We start from the raw sequence: 12849 nt of genomic DNA, 5'->3' as shown, positions 1-12849 counted from the left end.
TCTGAGAACAATTCAGAGAAAGATTCACCCTGCCCTGTCCGTCCTTCTGCTTTCAGATCCCTCCACCTAGCATCAACTTCACGCTGCCCTCCCCCATCCTGGGAATGCCCTGCGTCCCCATGTTCGACCCACCCTGGGTCCCATCGAACACCGGCAGTGTCCAGGACCCAATCAACGACAACGAGTCCGTAAGTCATCGCCTTGCAGCCTTTTCTCCACCAATCACCATGTAGAAAGCTGTAGTGATATAGCCTTGAAGTTGTAGTGTGATGCGTTAGTAGGCTAAGTGCACATGTAGGTGTGTGTATCGTGACTTAAGGTTTAGTTAAAGTGATCGTGACATAAAAACATGTTTCAAATTGTTCTTCTACTTCTTATTTTTTCTGAGCTCAATTGCACCCAATAAACCTGAACTTTTAACATTCAGTAGATTTTCTGTGGTCTGGGGTTTTCTGGCTCAGAGAGAAAGTTACATGTATGATGTGTGCGATATATAAAGTGCTAGATTATCATAATGACAGTAATCCTAAATTATATTCTATCAAATTCAAGGGCTTTTGGAGAGATGTGTGTGTGTGTGTGTGTGTGTGTGTGTGTGTGTGTGTGTGTGTGTGTGTGTGTGTGTGTGTGTGTGTGTGTGTGTGTGTGTGTGTGTGTGTGTGTGTGTGTGTGTGTGTGTGTGTGTGTGTGTGTGTGTTCAGCTAGTGCTCGTTGACGCTCGTTCTGTCAAATAGGTCTATTCTAAGGTATAGCATATACTTGTATAGCCATACTGTATAAATATCACCCTGTGCTCATACTGTGCACAAATGTATTAGCCTACATCAATCTTTGTGTTTGAACACAAAATGCATTTGTAGAATCCAACAAATGTCGCGCTTGGTGCGCACGCTGTGCGGCCCTCCACACACAATCATTCTACAGTTGTGGCCCCTGACCTAATCTAGTTGAAATACCCCTGCTGTATGACATAGGAATCTGCCAGCAGATGTCACTGTTTGCACAGTTTTGCCTGTTTTCATTGCAGCTCAAAATGCTTCAGAACACAAATAAAATTGCAGACGACAGAGAATCCACTCAATGTTCAAAGTTCAGGTTGTGTGGGTGTAATTGAGGTCATAAACCTAAAAGAAAAACGTAAAAAATAAAAAATAAATGAATTATTTTTCTCATGAAACCTTTAATAAAAATGCACATTAAAATTGTACCCAAGAATGTGAAATCATAGAAACACTATGAATGTGACACCATGTCGACTTGGGTTGTGGAGGATTCAATTCAGCACAGTTCATGTTCTGTTCTCTTTACTACACTTTATTTAATTTACACCAAGGTGCTTCTGTACTGAAATTAAATTGTGGACCCTCAACTGCTATTTTTGGGTGCGTTTTGGGGTTTAATGACCAAATCTAAATTTCCCAAACCCTATCACATAGTTTGATAGGCCTACACTATAGGTACAGCGCAAAATGCACATTAGCCCACTATGACAGCATTTGGTACTTGGTGTGTGTGTGTGTGTGTGTGTGTGATGTAATCTTATCACTTTGTTTTCAATTTCACCAAGAAATCTGCCTCAGATACTAGTCGCTTAAAACCTATAGATTTGTTTCAATGTTCAATTTCATCACTAAAGATTTCTTGGTGTTTCTCTTCTTCTCCCTTCTTTCTTTATTATTATTTATGTGTTTATTTCAAGCATGCAATCTTTTTCTTTTTTATATATATATATTCTCATCAATTAATTTGTTCCTTGATGAAGTGGTCAATGTACTTGCCAGTACAGTTGATCAGTAACGTGCTTATCGACTTTTTTTGTCTTTAGTTACCTTCATTAATTGACATAGTAAGTTGGGGTTTCTGACTACGGTTCCTTGTCTTGACGCATCATGCTACTACTGTAGCTCTTGAATGAGAAGGAAAAAAACTAGTTTGTCCATCCATAGAGCTAGCAGAGCTCCATGAGTCTAAAGGCCGATTTATATACTTTGTTACCCGCCAGTGTTTTTCGCACGAAAGTTGCCGATCCACGAGCTCACAATGCGTCGTCACAGCGCGTCGCGTTGTGAACTTGTAGGCGAGGCCTATTTTTGGTGCGAGACGGGGCGCGCAACCAGGAATAAATCGGGCATAAGTCTAAGAGGGTGACTCCCATGTGGATGTTGCCCTCTTTACCAAAATCTGTCAGATGTCATCGAGAAACACGTTTTGGATTTTATGCATTCTAAGAAAGAGATTCCATCAATGCCTGCCTTGAGTCTCTATTGAAAGTGTTCAGTGAGGTATCAACTGTTTTGATTTTTTTTTTAAAGTAGAGTTTGCACTGGAGACGGCTTGTAATGATGTATACCTCCAGCTCTGCGGTATTGCACATCCAAAGCAGCTCTCCTAATGACGTTGGCGTTGTACAGGCTTTCTATTTCCTCCTCACACGAACATGAATATTGTCTTTATACACTTACAAAGCTTATACGGCTTAATTGTCGCCTTCCCACCAATCCTTACAAAGCTTATACGACACCAATCCTGCTGAAAGGTTCTCAGACAAAGCGATGGGAATGAAGGGAAGACACACGCCAAGCATCAAATGGATGCATGGTTTTAGAAGCCCACTTCTGCCCGTAAAACTGAAAACACCCGAATTGTGTATGATATAGACGTCTGAAATGCTGTATGAAGACGTGATTGTGATGGGGGGGGGGGGAAACATAATTTGGTCCTTTTTCAATTTTATTCAGTGGTGGAATTAGGCTTCCAAAAAGGTTATACTGTAGTGTAAATCATTATAAGGCACGGACTGACTATCACAAACTATACAAGAAGCAAGGCTCTGACTGATTTTGGTATGCCCAGGTCATCATTTGCATCTTGAACAGTAATACACCACCCCAACCTGTTGTATGTGCTTGCACACACAAAATAAAACATCATCACATTCCATTCAGCATTTGACATTTTGTGTGCGTGTCGTGTTGCATATTGCATGCTGTCAATGACTATTTTGCTGTGGTAAGTGTGTTTTTTCATTGTTGCGTGTTCAAAATGTGATTACGTCTGTCACCATTGTGAGACATTTGGATCAAATGCAGTACACTCTCCTAAAAAAATAAATCACATTCTGAATGATCTATGAATGATCTATGACACATTTTAATTGGTTATGAAATCTATCAAAATCAGTTAGGAAGCCAGGAATCAACGTACTAGACTGCTTCCTAAATTTGCTATTATTTGGATAAATAAATAACATTAAAGGGGGTGTAATTTTACATCAGTTACATATCTCTTTATTCTAATAGTAATCATTGCTGTAGAGCAGTGGTTTTCAACCAGTGGTCCGGGGACCACCGGTGGTCCTTGAGGGGGTTCCAGGTGGTCCCCAGCTAAATGATGATGGTTAAAGTTAAATCATTGTTAAACATGTACCTGCATTACTTAATTTAGTCAACATAATTAGAGAATAGAATTGTGGACAAAATCCTATCCAACGATAACAAAATGATTTTGTTTTGGGTCATAGCAAGTCTAAATGTCATCAAATGGTGGTCCGTGGCTCAAATGCTGAAAAAAGAATGGCAAAGGTTGAAAACCACCGCTGTGGCGGTTTTGTTCAGTAAGATGGGTCTCCCCGTCTCTCCAGTTAACCCATTCTGACCTGAGATCAGATTCTAAAAATGTCTTCTACATCCTGACAGTTTTCTGAAAAAGCTATGTTTCTATGTCGTTCTTCGATTTTTCAAAAATAGCAGACCTACAAGCTCGTAGCGCGCCACTCGGTGGCGCGCTATGAGCTTGTAGATCTGCTATTTTTCAATAGCTAAAGCATAACATAATGCTAACACCAAAAGGGGTTCCCGGGTTAAATTATAAAACCTCAGGCGCTGTCCGCTACCGCCAACTACAGCGCTCTATATTATTTAGAAATAACTTCCGTTTCCCATCCCCAAAAATCAGGAAGCGAAAAATAAAAAATAAATACCTTATTTCTCTGCAGAAGCATCGATATTGTAACCGCGATGCGTCGAAAAATCTGAAATGAGCACGAGACATCCACGCTAGGGCTTTAAGCAACTAGTCGACTATTCAACTAGTCGACTAATAAATCCACTAGTCGACCTTGTTGGTACTACTTGACTAGTTGATTTCCTCGTTTTTGTATAGGCCTCAAGATCAGGTAGATTATGGTTATAGTTTGTTGGAGGCATGTTTGTGCAAAAGGGGGAGGAAGTGCGCAGGAAATACTGAAGGCACGCTGCGTCGCTATACCCAAGTGACGTCACTCATGCGACACCTTCATGTTTCTCGCTGCCACTCAAGTGACTTACTGGCCAATCACAATGCGAAAGAGAAAGAAAGTGCATGCTCAGATCAGGATACCAATTTGATCCAATCAGGAGAGAGAACTCATACAGGATAAATCATGATTGGATGAAATAAATAAGTGACCTTCTTACACCTGAGACCCCCATCACTGAACAAACTTTATAGAAATGATTACTATCAGAATATAGAGCTGTAATATTGTAACAAAATTATTTTTGTTTTAACCAAAAAAATGTTAGTTGCAGCATCTTTTAATAAACTTTAAATATTTGTAGAAAACGGTAGTTAATTCATATCTCTGGTTAAGTACGTAATCATACAGAGTATCATACAGAGTGGACTCATATTAAATGTTGATTCACTGGGATATTCTCCCCCACCGAAATCTGTTTCAAAAGTACTCTTTTGCATTCCATTTGTGACCGTCATACATGCACTGTATCTGTCAAATCTACAGTTTCTATATCTGTGACTCATGTGATGCCATGCAGCATTTATGACAATTAAAGCTGCAATCCAGGAACTCATTTGAACGAATAAAACCCTGTAGACCCCCGGTGGTTGACATGTGGTACTGTCTGAAGCTCACGAGATAAATATATGTCTCCCTGGACCCATAGATATAAGAAAGGCTAGATGGCTCACCCCGCGCTGCTGCATGGCCAATGGAGAGCAACGTCTCACCCCGCGCTGCTGCATGGCCAATGGAGAGCAACGTCTCACCCCGCGCTGCTGCATGGCCAATGGAGAGCAACGTCGCCGTGTGGCGCCGGGGCGGCCATCTTGCTACAGTCCAGCTCGCTCACTCATAACATTGTGTCTATGAGGCGCATGTACTTTTTAACCCATTTAGGCCTGACGTCGACATTTTTACGATTTTTCAAAAATAGCAGACCTACAAGCTCGTAGATCTGCTATTTCTCAATAGCTAAAGCATAACATAATGCTAACACCAAAAGAGGTTCCCGCCCAAAATGGGTTAAATAACCATAACTTGCTCAATTTTCACTCAAACCGTTTGGTTTGTTATCAACATCAGAGACATTCAGCATACTTGTGTATGCTTTTATATGACGTTCATATAAAAAATAACATTATGCGGATAAGCATCCTGAATAATATAGCGACAATAACGTTTGTAATAAACCGATCCGTCTGTAAATCTGTCCAAATTTGAGCGAGTTATGCATATTTTTGTTTGAGCTGATCACCAGCTATATACCACAGAACGTACTGTAGGACCGCAGCAAGATGGCCGCCGGGTGAATGGCGTCGGAGACTCCGCCTTGAGCCATCTAGCCTTTAGACAGGGCAAAAGCAATAACAACCTGAGTACCGGGTGTGCCAAACTGTTTCTAATATGAATTTTGACGTAGAATCTAATTCTGCTTGGTACATTTTTGTATGGAAGATATAGTTAAAGATTTTTTTTTCTTGTATTTTATTTATTTATTAGATCCCCATTAGCTTACTGTGAGTCACAGCAGCTACTCTTCCTGGGGTCTTAAACATATCATCATCAAAAACATTTCTTCCATATTATTAATAATATGGAATACATGGAATGGAATTACAACATTCATCCAACACAACAAAAAACAACTTGTGATCCGTCTACTACATTTGATAGCTAGCTCCACAGTACAATCCAATCTTCAACATTGATAGTAAAGTAAATATACATTATAATGGGATAGCTCATATGCAGAGTTAATTTGCTTAGATACATTAGCTGAAATAAAGATATCATACATACATGTATGTATGATATGGCAATAGGTTGACATTATAGTAAGATCTTTAGGACACAAAATATTCACATTTTATCAAATATAATTTACGTGAAATGAGGTTTTAAGGTGCAGATTACAAGATAAATTATGCAAACGAGTTCATTCTATAAATATTTTGTTAATGTATGAATTATTCTCTAGATGAACAACACATCAAAGCAGATATTTGCCAAAATATGGTTCCTCTGCAATACTCTGCACTTGCATGTGCATCATTTTTATATTTTTTAACACATTTTCATACCGGTATTTGTTTAATTGAAAAGCTAAATGATTGGAGAAAAAACAAAACATGGTACCCATTTTTTGTGAGCTAATATTCACTGTGTGCTAGCTTAGATGCTTGACCTGTGTATTTAAGGTAAACTAATTTTGCAGTGTTGCATGTGCATGGTTATTGTAGTTAATCCGTATATATTGTGCATATGTAACAACATGCAATTACTGCAATTCCCTATTTCAAGCCTTTTTCAAGCCTTCCTCAAACCGCAATAAATCGTCTCCAAAATATCCAAAATACTGCAGCTAGCTATGGTTCTAAGAGAACCAGAACATACAACCATATTACCCCGGTTCTGGTCTCACTCCATTGGCTACCTGTGGCTTTTAGAACAGATTTTAAAATATTATTATTTGTTTTTAAAGCACGGAATGGCCTTGCACGGTACCTGCCTATATTTCCGACCTTGTGCCCCCTTACATGCAAACCTACCCGCAAACCTAGATGGGCAGACCAGCTGCTTCTCAAGGTTACCACCACTGCAAGGCTCATAACAGAAGGGGACAGAGCCTTTGTTGTAAGTTCACTAAATTCACTAAATCCCACCCCAAAAAGCGATTGTCTAATGCCAATCCAAATAGTTTAGCAACGGTTGCTAATATGCAGGTCAAGCTTTCTTCGCTGCTAACGTCCCTATTGGACAAGGATGGGTTGGGGAGGGACTAGTGGAGGGCTTTATTGTGAAATCAACTTCCATTGGAAGTTAGACAGGCTACCTCACTGGACCCTTTTAAAACTGTCTAAAAGACACATTTTTATAGGATGGCTTTTTGTTATAGAGTTTTGGACAATGTCTTTGTGTGAGGACCCTATTGTACTGCTTCTATTTTCTGTTTAGTGCTCATTTGATCGCTTATGTTTTAAATTGAAATTGGTTGTGCTTTGTCTGTTTTGTTTCTGTATACCCGAATGTGTTTTTGCTTCTGTGATTTGTGTTGTGAAGCACTTTGTAAAGTGCTTTTGAAAGGTGCTATTTAAGTAAAGTTTATTATTATTATTATTATTATTATTATTATTATTATTATTATTATTATTATTATTATTATTATTATTATTATTATTATTATTTATTCATATTCAGACTTAAAGCAATCACATTTATGCAATTGTTAGTAAGTAGGTTACAGTCAGGCATAACATGAGAGGGGGACACTGGCTCCCCAGTGACTCCCCAGCCAATGTCCCCCCCAGTGACTCCCCAGCCAGTGTCCCCCCCAGTGACTCCCCAGCCAGTGTCCCCCCAGTGACTCCCCAGCCAGTGTCCCCCAGTGACTCCCCAGCCAGTGTCCCTCAGTGACTCCCCAGCCAGTGTCCCCCCCAGTGACTCCCCAGCCAGTGTCCCCCCAGTGACTCCCCAGCCAGTGTCCCTCAGTGACTCCCCAGCCAGTGTCCCCCAGTGACTCCCCAGCCAGTGTCCCCCAGTGACTCCCCAGCCAGTGTCCCTCAGTGACTCCCCAGCCAGTGTCCCCCAGTGACTCCCCAGCCAGTGTCCCTCAGTGACTCCCCAGCCAGTGTCCCCCAGTGACTCCCCAGCCAGTGTCCCTCAGTGACTCCCCAGCCAGTGTCCCCCAGTGACTCCCCAGCCAGTGTCCCTCAGTGACTCCCCAGCCAGTGTCCCCCAGTGACTCCCCAGCCAGTGTCCCTCAGTGACTCCCCAGCCAGTGTCCCCCAGTGACTCCCCAGCCAGTGTCCCCCAGTGACTCCCCAGCCAGTGTCCCTCAGTGACTCCCCAGCCAGTGTCCCCCAGTGACTCCCCAGCCAGTGTCCCTCAGTGACTCCCCAGCCAGTGTCCCCCCCACTGACTCCCCAGCCAGTGTCCCTCAGTGACTCCCCAGCCAGTGTCCCCCAGTGACTCCCCAGCCAGTGTCCCCCAGTGACTCCCCAGCCAGTGTCCCTCAGTGACTCCCCAGCCAGTGTCCCCCCAGTGACTCCCCAGCCAGTGTCCCTCAGTGACTCCCCAGCCAGTGTCCCCCCCACTGACTCCCCAGCCAGTGTCCCTCAGTGACTCCCCAGCCAGTGTCCCCCAGTGACTCCCCAGCCAGTGTCCCCCCAGTGACTCCCCAGCCAGTGTCCCCCCAGTGACCCCACAGCCAGTGTCCCTCAGTGACTCCCCAGCCAGTGTCCCCCAGTGACTCCCCAGCCAGTGTCCCCCAGTGACTCCCCAGCCAGTGTCCCTCAGTGACTCCCCAGCCAGTGTCCCCCAGTGACTCCCCAGCCAGTGTCCCCCAGTGACTCCCCAGCCAGTGTCCCCCAGTGACTCCCCAGCCAGTGTCCCTCAGTGACTCCCCAGCCAGTGTCCCCCAGTGACTCCCCAGCCAGTGTCCCTCAGTGACTCCCCAGCCAGTGTCCCCCAGTGACTCCCCAGCCAGTGTCCCTCAGTGACTCCCCAGCCAGTGTCCCCCCAGTGACCCCACAGCCAGTGTCCCTCAGTGACTCCCCAGCCAGTGTCCCTCAGTGACTCCCCAGCCAGTGTCCCCCAGTGACTCCCCAGCCAGTGTCCCTCAGTGACTCCCCAGCCAGTGTCCCTCAGTGACTCCCCAGCCAGTGTCCCCCCAGTGACCCCACAGCCAGTGTCCCTCAGTGACTCCCCAGCCAGTGTCCCCCAGTGACTCCCCAGCCAGTGTCCCCCAGTGACCCCACAGCCAGTGTCCCTCAGTGACTCCCCAGCCAGTGTCCCCCAGTGACTCCCCAGCCAGTGTCCCCCCAGTGACCCCACAGCCAGTGTCCCTCAGTGACTCCCCAGCCAGTGTCCCCCAGTGACTCCCCAGCCAGTGTCCCTCAGTGACTCCCCAGCCAGTGTCCCCCAGTGACTCCCCAGCCAGTGTCCCTCAGTGACTCCCCAGCCAGTGTCCCCCAGTGACTCCCCAGCCAGTGTCCCTCAGTGACTCCCCAGCCAGTGTCCCCCAGTGACTCCCCAGCCAGTGTCCCTCAGTGACTCCCCAGCCAGTGTCCCTCAGTGACTCCCCAGCCAGTGTCCCTCAGTGACTCCCCAGCCAGTGTCCCCCCCACTGACTCCCCAGCCAGTGTCCCTCAGTGACTCCCCAGCCAGTGTCCCCCCAGTGACTCCCCAGCCAGTGTCCCCCAGTGACTCCCCAGCCAGTGTCCCCCCAGTGACTCCCCAGCCAGTGTCCCCCAGTGACTCCCCGCCAGTGTCCCCCCAGCCAGTGTCCCCCAGTGACCCCCCAGCCAGTGTCCCCCCAGTGACTCCCCAGCCAGTGTCCCCCAGTGACTCCCCAGCCAGTGTCCCCCCAGCCAGTGTCCCCCAGTGACCCCACAGCCAGTGACCCCCCAGTGACTCCCCAGCCAGTGTCCCCCCAGTGACTCCCCAGCCAGTGTCCCCCCAGTGACTCCCCAGCCAGTGTCCCCCCAGTGACCCCACAGCCAGTGTCCCCCCAGTGACCCCACAGCCAGTGTCCCCCCAGTGACTCCCCAGCCAGTGACTCCCCAGCCAGTGTCCCCCCCAGTGACCCCACAGCCAGTGTCCCCCCAGTGACTCCCCAGCCAGTGTCCCCCCCAGTGACCCCACAGCCAGTGTCCCCCCAGTGACTCCCCAGCCAGTGTCCCCCCCAGTGACCCCACAGCCAGTGTCCCCCCAGTGACTCCCCAGCCAGTGTCCCCCCCAGTGACCCCACAGCCAGTGTCCCCCCAGTGACTCCCCAGCCAGTGTCCCCCCCAGTGACCCCACAGCCAGTGTCCCCCCAGTGACTCCCCAGCCAGTGTCCCCCAGTGACTCCCCAGCCAGTGTCCCCACAGTGAACCCCCAGCCAGTGTCCCCCCAGTGACCACCCAGCCAGTCTCCCCCCCCCAGCCAGTGTCCCCCCCCCCAGTGTCCCCCCAGCCAGTGACCCCCCCCCCCTTCCCCCCCAGCCAGTGTCCCCCCAGCCAGTGTCCCCCAGTGTCCCAGTGAGCCCCAGTGTTGGGCCAGTGTCCCCCCAGCCAGTGTCCCCCCAGTGTCCCTCCAGAAGTTAGGCAGGCTAGACGTTACGCAGACAGACAGACAGACAGACAGACAGACAGACAGACAGACAGACAGACCCCACAGTGTCCCCCCCAGTGTCCCCCTCTCATGTTATGCCAATAAACATGCTAGAATCTTACACTGCAAAATTAGTTTACCTTAAATACACAGGTCAAGCTTCTAAGCTAGCACACAGTGATTATTAGCTCACAAAAAATAGGTACCATGTTGTGTTTTTTTCTCCAATCAGTTTAGCTTTTCAATTAAACAAATCTGAAAGTTAGTTTATAAAAATGATGCACATGCAAGTTAATATTGCACAAACTATTGCACAGAAACATATTTAGGCAAATATCTGCTCTGATTTGTTGTTCATCTAAAGAATAATTCATACATTAACAATACATTTAAAGAATGACCTCGTTTGCATAATTGATCTTCTAATCTCACCTTAAAACCTAATTTCACATAAATATATATTATATTTGATAAAATGTGAATATTTTGTGCCCTACAGATATTACTATGCCGACTTATTTTCCATATTATACATTAATGTATTTATTTTATCTTTATTTCAGCTAATGCATCTAATATGCAAATTATCTCATTAACTATGCACCATACACAAATGTACCAAGCATAATTAGATTCTACATCAAAAATCATATCAGAAACAACTGAGAAAAGTTTGGCACACCCGGTACTCAGGTTGTTATAGCTTGTGCCATGTCTGTGTCTATGCCCCGACCATTCCGGAATTGCTCGAGTTGGTAGAAATGTGGTCTCTCACCAGCTGGGTTCCACCTAAAAGTCTCAGATTGCAGCTTTGAAATCAAGCTAAATGAGAGTTACTGTATTCGTGAGCCGTCAAATAACATGACCAAATGTTCCACAGTCAGACACAAACAGTGAGGCCAGTCTATAGCGTTGCACATCCGACCCCTGAGAACTCTGTACTCACAGACCCCTTTTCCACCACTTGGTTCCCAATGGGTTCAGTTCTTTACCACCGGTTGGTTCCCAATGGGTTCAGTTCTTTACCACCGCTTGGTTCCCAATGGGTTCAGTTCTTTTCCACCGCCTGGTTCCCAATGGGTTCAGTTCTTTACCACCGCTTGGTTCCCAATGGGTTCAGTTCTTTTCCACCGCTTGGTTCCCAATGGGTTCAGTTCTTTTCCACCGCTTGGTTCCCAATGGGTTCAGTTCTTTACCACCGCTTGGTTCCCAATGGGTTCAGTTCTTTTCCACCGCTTAGTTCCCAATGGGTTCAGTTCTTTTCCACCGCTTGGTTCCCAATGGGTTCAGTTCTTTACCACCGCTTGGTTCCCAATGGGTTCAGTTCTTTTCCACCGCTTGGTTCCCAATGGGTTCAGTTCTTTTCCACCGCTTGGTTCCCAATGGGTTCAGTTCTTTTCCACCGCTTGGTTCCCAATGGGTTCAGTTCTTTACCACCGCTTGGTTCCCAATGGGTTCAGTTCTTTTCCACCAGTTGGTTCCCAATGGGTTCAGTTCTTTACCACCGGTTGGTTCCCAATGGGTTCAGTTCTTTTCCACCGGTTGGTTCCCAATGGGTTCAGTTCTTTTCCACCGCTTGGTTCCCAATGGGTTCAGTTCTTTACCACCGCTTGGTTCCCAATGGGTTCAGTTCTTTTCCACCGCTTGGTTCCCAATGGGTTCAGTTCTTTACCACCGGTTGGTTCCCAATGGGTTCAGTTCTTTACCACCGGTTGGTTCCCAATGGGTTCAGTTCTTTACCACCGGTTGGTTCCCAATGGGTTCAGTTCTTTTCCACCGGTTGGTTCCCAATGGGTTCAGTTCTTTACCACCGCTTGGTTCCCAATGGGTTCAGTTCTTTACCACCGGTTGGTTCCCAATGGGTTCAGTTCTTTTCCACCAGTTGGTTCCCAATGGGTTCAGTTCTTTACCACCGGTTGGTTCCCAATGGGTTCAGTTCTTTTCCACCGGTTGGTTCCCAATGGGTTCAGTTCTTTTCCACCGCTTGGTTCCCAATGGGTTCAGTTCTTTACCACCGCTTGGTTCCCAATGGGTTCAGTTCTTTTCCACCGCTTGGTTCCCAATGGGTTCAGTTCTTTACCACCGGTTGGTTCCCAATGGGTTCAGTTCTTTACCACCGGTTGGTTCCCAATGGGTTCAGTTCTTTACCACCGGTTGGTTCCCAATGGGTTCAGTTCTTTTCCACCGGTTGGTTCCCAATGGGTTCAGTTCTTTACCACCGCTTGGTTCCCAATGGGTTCAGTTCTTTACCACCGCTTGGTTCCCAATGGGTTCAGTTCTTTACCACCGGTTGGTTCCCAATGGGTTCAGTTCTTTTCCACCGGTTGGTTCCCAATGGGTTCAGTTCTTTTTGGTTTTTAGTCCATGAGCCAGAGCTCCAAAATTGGTAGGCAAACTAGACCTATATTAAATTGTTTATAGGATCAATACAAGTAAATTATTACATGATAACCCTTCCACAGTAGTAGCTTTTTCAT

General features: G+C 46.3%; 1 protein-coding gene across 1 annotated transcript in view; it reads left to right on the top strand.

Annotated features, from left to right (window-relative positions):
• The window catches only part of unc80 (unc-80 homolog (C. elegans)), a gene marked incomplete at both ends in the record, with an annotated part of 168732 nt that overhangs the window by 105871 nt on the left and 50012 nt on the right, over window positions 1–12849 (top strand). The window contains 1 exon segment of the mRNA XM_079519777.1: window positions 57–188. Within this exon segment, the coding sequence (XP_079375903.1) occupies window positions 57–188 (132 nt within the window).

The sequence above is a fragment of the Electrona antarctica genome, assembly GCF_951216825.1.
Source record: "Electrona antarctica genome assembly, chromosome: 14".
Taxonomy (NCBI): Eukaryota; Metazoa; Chordata; class Actinopteri; order Myctophiformes; family Myctophidae; genus Electrona; species Electrona antarctica.
This window is presented reverse-complemented; position numbering and strand designations above follow the sequence as displayed.